The 12,849-nt window shown below is 48.7% G+C and overlaps 2 protein-coding genes across 4 annotated transcripts in view; one reads left to right on the top strand and one right to left on the bottom strand.

Annotated features, from left to right (window-relative positions):
- Positions 1-12,849, bottom strand: part of LOC142821516 (uncharacterized) — a 369,045-nt gene that overhangs the window by 29,707 nt on the left and 326,489 nt on the right. The gene's annotated exons all lie outside the window — the stretch shown is intronic.
- On the top strand, positions 5,913-11,532 carry LOC112546055 (uncharacterized). The gene is made up of 3 exons (XM_075912754.1): positions 5,913-6,175; positions 7,404-7,517; positions 7,808-11,532. Exons 1-3 carry the CDS (start codon positions 5,944-5,946, stop codon positions 9,163-9,165), a joined length of 1,704 nt encoding a protein of 567 aa, XP_075768869.1. The 5' UTR covers positions 5,913-5,943; the 3' UTR covers positions 9,166-11,532.

Here is a 12,849-nt window from a genome sequence, read left to right as displayed (position 1 = left end):
GGGGTATACATTTAAGTTGGGCCTCTATTATGGTGTCTTTAAAAAGTTTCCATGCAGCTTTCAGGGATTTGGCTCTAGTCACTGTGCCTTTTAATTTCTGTTTAACTAACCTCCTCATTTTTGTGTAATTCCCCTTTTTGAAATTAAATGCCAGGGTGCTGGACTGCTGAGGCGTTCTTCCCACCACAGGAATGTTGAATGTTATTATATTATGGTCACTATTCCCAAGCGGTCCTGTAACGGTTATTTCCTGGATCTGATCCTGCGCTCCGCTCAGGACTAAATCGAGAATTGCCTCTCCCCTTGTGGGTTCCTGTACCAGCTGCTCCAAGAAGCAGTCATTTAAGCCATTGAGAAATTTTATCTCTGGTTCTCTTCCTGAGGTGACATGTATCCAGTCAATATGGGGGTAATTAAAATCCCCCATTATTATAGAGTTCTCTATTTTGGTAGCCTCTCTAATCTCCCTCAGCATTTCCATGTCCATATCGCTGTCCTGGTCAGGTGGTCGATAATATATCCTACTGCTAATTTCTTATTATTGGAGCATGGAATTACTATCCATAGCGATTCTATGGAACATGTTGATTCACTTAATATTTTTATTTCATTTGATTCTACATTGTCTTTCACATACAGTGCCACTCCGCCACCCACCCGGCCTGCTCTATCCTTTCGATATATTTTATATCCCGGTATGATTGTGTCCCACAGATTTTCCTCATTCCACCAGGTTTCAGTGATGCCTATTATGTCAATCTCCTCATTTAATACGAAGTACTCCAGTTCACCCATCTTATTAGTCAGACTCCTAGCATTTGTGTACAAACACTTTAAAAATTTTCCACTGCTTGTTTGTCTGCCCTTCCCTGATGCATTGGATTCCTTTGTATGCGGTTGTTTATCTGCTCTGGCGCTTGGTTTGCCCTCTCCCCTCCTCTCTTTCTGACTACAGCTTAGAGAATCTCTATCAATGGATTCTCCTCCAAGAGAAGTCTCTCTCCGATTTACGTGCATTTCCGCACCAATCGGCTTTCCCCCATCTTTTAGTTTAAAAACTGCTCTACGGCCTTTTTAAAGTTTAGTGCCAGCAGTCTGGTTCCACCCTGGTTTAGGTGGAGCCCATCCTTCCTGAATGATCAGTGTTTGTTTGTTTTTTTTTAACGAAAAGAAAAGCATAAAGTGAAGAACTGCGCCTTACATACTAATTTGGAGTTCTGGGAACACATTTCTTATGGACCCTTCTCCTTGTTCATTCAGTATGCACCGAATTCTCTCCACAGCCATGAACACAGAGTTCCATCCTTTCTGGCATTGCCGAATGAACTGTGGCTTGCATTCTGCTGCCACCATTTTTGCTCCAATTGCTGAGTGTTCAATTTTAATTTATAGTGCTTAGCATGTGGCAAAAGTGGGCCTGGCCATCTTTTGTTAGATGTCATTTGATTCTTCTTGTACCACATCTATAAATGAAACTAGATTCTGCAAGTGGCAGGCTCAATGTTGGTGTTTTGGTACAATTTATTCACAGTTGTTATCGCTGTCAGGGACGTCTTTAGTTTTCTGAAATTCAGCTTATCAGCATGAAACCCTGTAATTGAAAACACAGTTGAAAGACACCTCCACTCCCCCCCCCCCAAAAAAACCCAAGCCACATTAATATGTCCCACAATTGATATACCATGCTGGGAACAATACATTGAGGGAATCCTAGGGGAAGCTGTAACTCCGCCCCCGAGACAGACATCCTCTGGTCCATCCCTCTCTCCTGCCCCCTGCACTCCAGCCCCCATCTGCTCTCCAAACCTGAGGATTCCCCTGCCCTCGGCCCCATGACTGCACCAGCAGGGCTGGCAGTGGGGCAGCCGTTCCAGCCAGGCACTGGAGGAACTGGGTGCGAGGGGAGGCAGAAGGGAAGGGGCTTGGATTAAAGTTAGGGAGCCTGGTCAATGGCCAACCCTGTTCACCGTGCTGCCCAAGAGTGGTTCTTGCCCTGCCCTGGCCCAGCTGATCTCCTCCCCCCACCCCCATTTGCTCCAATGCTAAGAGCCGGACATGCCGACCCAGGGTCTTCCACACGGGCTGCACAGGGGCTGGTAGGGAGCCTGTGGAGCTGCAAATTGGGTGTTTGACAGCCTGGGCCAGTGACGCTGCCTGGAATCTCCAGGAGCCTGTTGGGCCAGGGGCTTCCAGTCCCAAACTGGACACCTGCTTCCTTCATCCCTCCCCCTCGCGCCCTGCCCCCATCCCCTCACAGCTCCCCTCTCCCACACCTCATAACTTCTGCCCCTCAGCTAGGGAGACCCACTATGCAGGCACAAGTGCTGGGGTCCAGCCATCCGATCTGGGTGTAACTTGGCATGTGCATTGCTGCCATGCGAGTGACTGTTGTGCTTTGCAGAGTCATAGGCACAGAGCTATTAGAGATGGGAAAGCCCCATTAGGTCACAGAATCTATGGCCCTGGGGTCAGGCCAGGGCGTGTCTTCCTCATATTTGCAAAATGCCTTCCTTGTGTGTGTCCAGTGCAGCTGAGATTCTTTTCTGTCTCTTTTCTCTAGGGCGTCAGAAACAGCTTGAACAGGTAGGTGGCTCGCACTCCTGTCATATTGCACAGCGCAGGGAAAGAGCTTGAAGCTGATGTTGGCACCACATCTCCCCAGGGCTCTATAGCCAGATGGTGGATAGAAATGTCTCTGACTCACTTAATTCTGAGGGTCTCACCCTTGCACAGCAGACTCTGGAATTCCCCATTCAGGGGCACAGTCTGACTTCAGATATTTCCTAGAGCTGTCACCTCCCTGGGGACTGGCTGCCTCAGACTGTGGGGCTGGAATATGGGTCTGTCACTGCTGGGCACTGGGCACATTTAGACCAGGGCAGCAGGGATCCAGAGTCTGTCCTACCTGAGGGCTGTTTGGAGACCTGTGTGGAAGGAGCAGGGGAGGGAGAAGCTGGTGTCTCAGTCTTGTTCCTAGTGGGCAGATTCCTGCCGCCCTTCACCTGGGAATATCCTGTCCCTCATTGCCTGGAAGTTAAAGAGTGAATTAGCCATTGAAACTCAATTTCACTTTTGTCCCCAGCTGGTCTCTCCGGGCCAGAGGTGAAGAACAGCAGTGGGAGGAATGTTGCATAGCCATGGACTGTGTTGCCCCTGCTCTCAGGCTGGGGGAATTCAAGGAATTCTAACTCCAGGCCTGTTAGAGCTGAGACTCACTAGCCAAATCTTATCATCTGTAAATGAAATAGAATCACATTGAATTGTTTCTGTCCAGGTGTGAGACGGGGCAGTTCCAGCTGCCAGAAGAGATTTCCCCTGAACTGGAAGAACAAGTCGATGCTTTCTCCCAGAAAACGTATGCGCTGTCAGAGACTCTGAGGGAATTCAAAGGTACCTAGAAGGGATGGAGTAGGGGAAAGTTGTTTAACTATTAGAAACTATTGAATCTGGCCTCTGAAGCCAACCATCCCCTGCCTCAATTCCCACATGGAGAATGATGGCCCCATCATGCTGCTCTCCTTAGAGGCACTGAGCAAACAGAGTCAACTGCTTGCAAATAGAGCCAGGGGTTTGCAAACTCTGAGCCTCCCCTTGGTGTCAAGGGATCCAAATAGGTAAAGTTAATGTCATGACAATGTCTTTCCCCAGCACAGCTCTAGGTTATGACAAGAGGTAGTAAGTGACTGAGAGAAACCAGGTGGGAGGGGATGAAGAGGGAAAAGTAAATCTCGCTTTCAGTTTGTGTCTCCTGGGGGGGGGAGGAAGCTGCAGAGATGTTGGCTCCATTGCTGGGAGGTGCCGAAGCGAGAGAGGACATGGAAAGTTTCAGACCTTTTCATACTAAACATTTGAGTGTGTCTCTGTCTGGTCTCCGATACAATTGTAACGCAGAGTTCAGAATGGGGACATTATTATGAATAGGAGAGCCTGGAATCTCACCTCTCTTATCCCTTCCCCCACCAGACACTCTGCCCTCTGCACTGGAGAGAGCAAGAGGAAAATCCCTGGGAGCTTTCAGACAAGGTGAGTTTGTTGGTGGAAATTCTTTAAATGATGAGAAAATTCCTGTGAAAACATCTTCATGGGATTGTCATTGAAGTTACCAACCAAACCCAGTGACCACGGTGCTCACAGCCCTAAATCACCCAGTGATCAGTGAGGAGCCCCAGGGGCACTACATGGGCACCTGCAGACACTTTGAGAAACACTGATCTACAAGGTGTGATGCTAAAGGGGTGAAGTTAAAGCACACAACAGACGGCACCTTCAGGCTCAGATTTCACTGCTCAGTCAGTTTCAATATGGGGTTGGTTTCAAACAATAAATAGGCTGAGAGCTGACTGGCTTCCACGGTATCAGTTTGTTCATGGCGAGAAACTTCTGGATTCGCAAGGGCTCTTCGGTCTAGTGCAGGCCTGGGAAAAATACAGCCTATCTAGCTCGCCAGGCCATCGGATGCGGCCCACTGATGCTTAGCGAGCTATGGGCTAGTTCCATGTTTGCCACTTCCCACCTGCAAGCCACTCAAAGCGAAGGTGAGCCCAGAGGTGAAGAGGGAAGGCTACAGGCACTGCTTCCATCCCCAGGACAATCTCATTGGCTGGTTTCTGGCCAGAAAGGAAGCACTGTGCCCCCTCCTCTCCGGCTCATAGTTATTCACACACCCATATTGCTCCGTAGCCGGTGTGAGGATTGATCAGGCTTCCTGCCTGCCTCAGAGAGGTGCTTGGCTGCTGGTCGGGAGTCACTCAGGTAAGTCTCCTGGCCAAAGCTTGCCTCTGGCACCCCAACCTCTCCCTTCCCCATCTAGTTCTCTGCCCCCCCCACTCCTGCTGTACACTCCACATACCCAAACTATTTGTTCTTTTACTGCATCCAAGTAACCCTCATCCCCTTATTTGTCCACTTAGCTGCTTCTCTAAATTAACTTTATTTTAACTATCTCATGAGTAGTTGGCTAATCCAGTGCCCCAGATCACACCTGCCTCCTTCACTCAAACTCTTTCCCAGAACCCTCTTTCACTCCTGCATCCCAACCCCTTACCCAAAGCTCCCATCTTCTCCCAATGTCCATCCCATACACTGTATTTCCTACTTAATGTCTTGGAAGAGTGCAGCTCTCAATCACTTTCCAAAATCTTGGAGTCTCCCCCCCACCCCGCCCAAACAAAATGAATTGCCCACCCCGGTCTAGTGGATACAGTTCAGTGAGAGTCAATAACTGAAAGCTGCAGTCAGAGAATTTCAGGCTAGAGAAGAGGCACAAATATTTGATGGGTAAGAGGATTAGCTGCTGAAACAAATGAGCAAAGAACTGATGGGTTCTCCATCTCTTTATGTCTTCATATCAACACTGGGCGACTTTCTACAAAATATGCTGTGGGGAAACAGAGCTTTGTGCATGGGTAGCTGGGCTAGGTGTAATGGCTTGTGCCGCAGAGTGGACAGACTGCATGGCTAAGGATATCTTCTGATGCCATGAATCCATGAATTTTAAGGTCTTATCCTGTAAACATTCAGCACACGTGTTTAATAATATGTATCTGAATACTCATATTAACTTCACTTCCTCTCTGTTGTGGAGAGAGTTTATAAAGTCTGTGTCAGATGAGAGAACCAAAGTTTGGGCTGCAAATCAATGTAGGAAGATGAAGGATTATAAATACTGCAGCCCAAATTAAATTAAATCTATGTCCATGTCCAGGCAGATGAATATGTGGCTTGTTTAGCAGAAACACTGGGTGCTGAGAACTGAATCCCATTGTTGCAGGCAAAGTAATGTAACTCAAGCCAGGTATTGAGAGAAATAAATACGGCTTTCAGATCTAACTTGTGTGTGGTGTTTATGGAATATCTAGACTCAGCGTAGAGTCCAACATGTTTTCCACCAGGGACAGAGTCTGGGCGGAATTGGGTGTGGAAAGGATTAAAACCCTTTTTGAAATGTCTTCAATTCCCCTTCTCCTCCTGACAGGCTGCAGAACACCCATGTCTGACTCCAGCTCAGCCCCTGGCCTGCAGAGCCAGGGACAGGAAATGGCCGTGGTGGAGCCAGTGAGCTTCGAGGAGGTGGCTGTGTATTTCTCTGAGGAGGAATGGGCTTTGTTGGACCCGGGCCAGAGAGCTCTCTACAGGGATGTGATGCAGGAGAATTATGTGGCTGTGATCTGGCTGGGTGAGGATTCCTGTCCCCTTGTGTAACAAAAGCTGGGTGGGCTCTGGAGCAGCTGGGTTGGGTTTGGATCAGGGTCCTTTATTGTCCAAACCCCCAATATCAGCAGTATGTGCCCCAGTAATCCTGGCTCCTGCGTGAGAGGTGACTCAGTGTCATAATAGTGGTGCTGCTCTTCCCACAGCCAAGGTCTTATTGTGGTTCCAGCCATCTTGCCCATGTTGTGCCTTGGCCGGAGGTGTCAGTGGAAGGGCCCAGGCAGGTACCAGAGTTGTGGGGCTGGGTGCAGCTGCTCTTAGCGTCTGCAGGGTCCCCTTGTGCCATTGTGCTGAGCCCCTGGAAGGAAGGCGCCAACTCAGAGTCCTTCCCTGCCTCTGGTAGATTCTGTGTAAGCCAGAGGGGCACCAAATGGCAGGCTCGACTGGCCACAAGAGGAGGGCTGCTGCTGCTGGCAGAGTCGAACCAAGGCTGCAGAAGGGGAGCTGAGCTGCAGGAGCATCTACGAGCAGCAGAGAAGCAGCCCAGCCTGTCTCCACCTTGGCTGGCCACAGGAACAGGCCGGCACTGCCCTGGCTGTCTGCAGGACTGACAGCTGTTGTGGGCAGCTGACAGGGCCCACCATGGCACAGTCAGTCAGGATCAGGAGTGTGGACCATAGGCAGGGCTTGAAGTGGCCAGCCAAGGATTCATTTTCCTGATCAGACAATTCCCCTGCCTCCTTCTGGCTCAGTTAGAGCATCTGAGCCCAAGAGCAGGGCAATTCCATCTCCCAGGCAAGAGCTTTGTGGGCAGAGCCCACAGAGCTCTAGAGCTCTGCTGGATCCTTTCCCTCCCAGCCCTAGAGACCTGACATGTGTCAGCTCAAATATGAGTCCTGTCTAGGGGTGTCTGTCAGTCCTGAAAGTCCTAGAGCTCTCCCCTTATGAGCAGTGTGTTCCTGTCCTGCCCCAGTATGGAACAGGCCCTAAAGGAGACTGAATTGTGTCCTGTAAGAGTGCAGCAGAGCGCTCAGTTCCCCATGGGAGTCAGCTGGGCTATTCCCAACATGGTAGTTGTACAGGGGGAGTATGGAATTAGTGTATCCTGGGATCTTGTACCAGCCAGAGACCACTCTCTGGAAGGTGGGGAAAGAGCCTGTCTGGGTAGGAGACTCAGATCCTGGCTTTGGAAGCAGGAATGGAACAGACCTTAATGAGCAAGATCAGCAGTTGGTTAATTGCTCCCCGAATAGGATTTCCTATTTCCAAAGCTCATGTGCTCTCCTGGGTGGAGCGAGGAGAAGAGCTGCAGATCCCGGATCTCCAAGGCTGTGAGGAAGGGGAGATCATCAGTGACACCCACACAGGTGAGAAATCAGCTAAACTGACTCAAACCAATGTCTGTGTTCTCATAGCAGATGTTTATTGTGTGTTTTCATCAAGTCTGACTGGCCCTTCAGCCTGTCTTCAACTCCACGCTAAGAGTGCTGCGTGGGGAAAGAGTTATGGAGGTGTAGGGTGAACTCAGCTCATGATTATTGTATCTTTCCAGCCATTCTTTGGGTTTGTCCCGCATTTTCTATTCACCATTGAGAATTTTTATTTCAGCTCAGCACAGGGAATGACTCCTGTGTGGTTTCTCTCTCAATCGCTGCAGGTGATGGGATGCTGAATGAGAACAGTGAGAGGAGTCTTCAGGAGGAACGACCTGAGCGAATGGCTCCATGTGGGGTGTTAGTGGGAAGATGTGAAGGGCATGTTTCTCAGAGTCCGGAGCAAGGAGAGACTCGTGAGAGTCAGCGTATTCTACAAAGGCAGCAGGGAAACCATCCAGAAGCAGGACAGGATAAATCCAGTCAGAGGAGCAGAAGGTTGAAAACAAACAAAGAAACTGTTCAAAAGAAAATCCCCCATCAACATTCAACTTGTGCTTGCAGTGACTGTGTAACTCCTATTAAACATGAAAGAGCCCACACAGGAGAGAAACCCTTCAGCTGCTCTGACTGTGGGAAAAGATTCAATGACCGGTCACAGCTTGTTATCCATAGGAGAGTTCACACAGGAGAGAAACCCTTCAGCTGCTCTGACTGTGGGAAAAGCTTCAGTCAGAGGTCACACCTTGTTATCCATAGGAGAGCCCACACAGGAGAGAAGCCCTTCAGCTGCTCTGACTGTGGGAAAAGATTCAATGACCAGTCACAGCTTGTTATCCATAGGAGAGTTCACACGGGAGAGAAACCCTTCAGCTTCTCTGACTGTGGGAAAAGCTTCAGTCGGAGGTCACACCTTGTTACCCATAGGAGAGCCCACACAGGGGAGAAACCCTTCAGCTGCTCTGACTGTGGGAAAAGTTTCAGTCAGAGGTCACACCTTGTTATCCATAGGAGAGCCCACACAGGAGAGAAACCCTTCAGCTGCTCTGACTGTGGGAAAAGCTTCAGTCGGAGGTCACACCTTGTTACCCATAGGAGAGCCCACACAGGGGAGAAACCTTTCAGCTGCTCTGACTGTGGGAAAAGTTTCAGTCAGAGCTCACAGCTTGTTATCCATAGGAGAGCCCACACAGGAGAGAAACCTTTCAGCTGCTCTGACTGTGGGAAAAGCTTCAGTGACAGGTCACAGCTTGTTATCCATAGTAGAGCCCACACAGGAGAGAAACCCTTCAGCTGCTCTGACTGTGGGAAAAGTTTCAGTCAGAGGTCACACCTTGTTATCCATAGGAGAGCCCACACAGGGGAGAAACCTTTCAGTTGCTCTGACTGTGGTAAAAGCTTCAGTCAGAGGTCATGCCTTCTTAGACATAGGAGAGTTCACACGGGAGAGAAACCCTTCAGCTGCTCTGACTGTGGGAAAAGCTTCAGTCATGGGTCATACCTTGTTAGACATAGGAGAGTCCACACAGGAGAGAAACCCTTCAGCTGCTCTGATTGTGGGAAAAGCTTCCGTCAGACCTCAACCTGTGTAAGACATAGGAAAACCCATACGGAAGAAGCTATTCACCTGCTTTCACTGTAGGAAATGTTTCAGTCAGAGGTCACACCTTGTTATCCATGAGAACTCTCACAGGAGAAAAATCCTTTAACTGCTTTGACTTTGGGGTATGCTATAGCGAGAGTTCAAGGCTTGTTGCGTATAATTGATCCCTCACAGGTGAGAAACCCTATAGTGGGGGTGAGCAAAATTTTCTGTTAGCAGAATCCAGCCTTCCTAAGACTTTGATCCTGTCCACAAGGCAGTGCCAGGCCCCACCTCAAAATGAGCATGTGCTGAGGATGAAGGAGCTTAGCCCCATCCCCTCTTCGTGCTTTGTAGCCACTAGAGAGGAGGCAGCGCTTGGCTGAGTCATTGCCACCCAACCTGTGCCCGGCACTAGAGGCACTGCTGCCACTGCACTGCTGGCCTCCAGGACCACATGGCCATGTCAGGGGTGCCTCTGGGGCTGTTCCTGAGCTGCGTGGCTGCAGTAGCAACACCTCCAGCCCTGTTCAGAATGGGTGCAGTAGTGGTGCCTCTGGTGTCTGGGGCTGGTCTTGGTCTGTGTGGCTGCTGCTGCAGCAGTAGGGCCTCTCTCTGGGGTGACCAAGACAGTGTGACTGGAGATGTTGCTGCAAGGGGGCCCAAAGCCAGGTAATATTTGCTGTCCTTCCCAGACACTCCCTCCCAATCACCTCAATTCCCTTTCCCCCAGCAGCCAGCACTCCCAGCTTGCACTGACACCCTCCTTTTTTCTTGCACCCTGTCTCCTGGCCACACACTGCACCTTCCCCCTGCTTCTGCATCCCAGATCCTTCCTCAGGACCCCAACCCTTTCTTGAGGCCCCTGTTACGTTATTGGATTTTAAGGTGATCATACAGATAACTGCTGTAATCACGGGGAACTGTTTGCCCCAAATTTGGTACAAAGTGGGCTGTGTGTGGTGTCAAACAAAAGCTGATATTGTGCTGATTCTGTGTATGGTATTCGTGTATTTGTTTGGAGTTTGCATGGGGAGTTATGACTATGGGCTCTGCTGATGCTGTGTATGAACTGCCTGTCATGAAGACGGAATGTCCTATGAGTGACTATGCTAGTCAGTATAGCTCCAAGGACAATAGTTCTCAAGGTGGCCAATACACACCTGAAGAATGCGTGTGGAAAGCTGCAAAGCAGCCAGAGCACAAGAAACACGTCACTTGACCATGTAACTAGCTCAAGCTTGGGAGACACCAGAAATTAATATCAAATGCCATGAGGGGGGCTCCATCTTGTCTTCAGTCTTGCTACTTATCCCAGATGCAGCCTTGCTAAGGACAGAGACACGGGAAGGATTGCTGACCCATCCTGACATACGGGCCGTGTCTACACTGGCATGAATTTCCGGAAATGCTTAAAACGGAATACTATTCCGTTTTCAGTTTTTCCGGAAAAGGAGCATCTACATTGGCAGGCTGCTTTTCCAGAAAAGCCCTTTTTCCGGAAAAGCGTCTTTGGCCAATGTAGACGCGCTTTTCCGGAAAAGAGCCCCGATTGCCATTTTCGTGATCGGGGCTTTTTTCCAGAAAAGACTACTGGGCTGTCTACACTGGCCCTTTTCCAGAACAGTGTTCCGGAATAAGGACTTATGCCCGAGCGGGAGCAGAATCGTTTTTCCGGAATAGCGGCTGATTTTGTACAGTAGAGCATCATTGCTTTTCCGTAAATTCAAGGGCCAGTTTAGACAGCTCGCAGCTTATTCCGGAAAAGCGGCTGATTTTCCAGAATAAGTGGCCCAGTGTAGACACAGTCACGATGTACCCCAAAGACTTATGCTAGTAGTTTGTAACATCTCCACTAAGATACTGCATCAAGAACGTGCTGATTGATGTTTATAATGTATTCTCCTTAACAGCCTTACTCTCAACCTTTTCTGTCTTTTATTAATAAACATTTAGATTCTAAAGGATTGGTCCACTGTGATCTGGTGGGTAAGATCTAAAGTATAAATTGACCAGGAATTCATGGCTGGTTCTTTGGAACCGGATGCATCTGTTCTGGGTTGGAGAGATTGGGCTGTATAACCCCTCACCTGTGTGTAAGCCCAGGGCTGATTGTGGCATAGAAAGAGCTGGGGTATCTGAGGGGTTTTGCTCATGAGGCTTCCTGCAGGCTGGATTGGCGGCTGAAGTGCTCAGTGTGACTGGTTTGTAGCCTATTTTGGAAAGGTCTCCAGTCAAGGGCTATCAGCAGTCCTGGTGTTGAGCAATTTGCCTTGAGTGGATTCCCTCAGCAGTGTTCAGGCCTGGCCCGGCCAATCACAGCCCTGCCCTCTCCAAATCTTCTGTAGATTACTGTTGCTAATGGAAACGCACTGTTAATTACATAATTAGTCAAGCCATTTTGCTAGGGATGCGTCTGGGCAGTTGCATTTGAATTATTGAAGAGATTAAACCTTTTAAATTTCTCATGTTAGTTGATCAAACTTTATTTTAAATTAAGTAAAATATTTATGTCCAATACATAGGAGGTAGGCCTCACTAGCCTGGCCAAGGACTGAACTGTACGCAGCGTATCCTGCGTCAGAAGGGAGCTTCCTAAGCAAGTTGAGCAAGAAACCACAATGCTGTTAAACAAACAAAAAAATCGCACTGCTTGCTGTTTATAGGGTCAAGCAGATGTTACCATCTAAGAGTAAAGTGCCTTACTTCCTCTTTTCTCTGTAAATTTCCACTGTGACTTTATAAGAAGGTATAAATATTTCAGACGTTTGAGTTTGAGGAGAGGCTTGTATCGGTAAGGGGTAACTCCCTGCCATCTGCAACACCACCACACCCAGCTGGGATATTAAAATGGTTTTGTCTGACTTGAACCCTAAACCTAGGGGCTACATCTACATTGGCCCCTTCTCCGGAAGAGGCATGTAAATTTCTAACTTCAGAATAGGGAAATCCGCGGGAGATTTAAATAAACATGGCCGCCGCTTTTTTTCCGGCTTGGGGAAAAGTCGGAAAAGAGCGTCTAGACTGGCACGATCCTCCGGAATAAAGCCCTTTTCCGGAGGATCTCTTATTCCTACTTGCAAGGAATCTCTTATTCCTAATTTACTTGCAAGTAGGAATAAGAGATCCTCCGGAAAAGGGCTTTATTCCGGAGGATCGTGCCAGTCTAGACGCTCTTTTCCGGCTTTTCCCCAAGCCGGAAAAAAAAACGGCGGCCATGTTTATTTAAATCCCGCGGGGGATATTTAAAGCCCCCGTGGATTTCCCTATTCTGAAGTTAGAAATTTACATGCCTCTTCCGGAGAAGGGGCCAATGTAGATGTAGCCAGGGTGTGTTTATTCCATGACAATTCTGATGTCGTGATTCAGATTCACACATCCTGCTTTTCGCTTGGGAAAACCATGGGCCACTCCCTACCTAACTCCAGGCACCACAAGCAAGGTGAGGAGCCTTTTAAATCCCTACTTTGAGAATCAGTAGAGGGCTTCCAGTGGCTTCAGGTGCTTGGTGGAATTGCTGGATCCAAACCTTTAAACTCGGGTCAGTTCAAAACCAGTGTGCCTGCTTAAAAAAAAAACCACAGTTCTGTCAGGAGTTTGGAAATAAGAACATTCTGGAGGGAGAGTCTGGTATATAAGTCTGGTTGTTAAATCATGCATTTGTTGAGTGTGTGAATGTATGTGACTGAATGCATGATTCCTGAGAAATGAACATTGAGTCTTGTCACCTCCCTAGGATAGACT

The sequence above is a fragment of the Pelodiscus sinensis genome, chromosome 31, assembly GCF_049634645.1.
Source record: "Pelodiscus sinensis isolate JC-2024 chromosome 31, ASM4963464v1, whole genome shotgun sequence".
NCBI classification, from domain to species: Eukaryota; Metazoa; Chordata; order Testudines; family Trionychidae; genus Pelodiscus; species Pelodiscus sinensis.
Note: the sequence above shows the minus strand (reverse complement) of the source record. Positions and strands in the feature narration are given on the sequence as shown.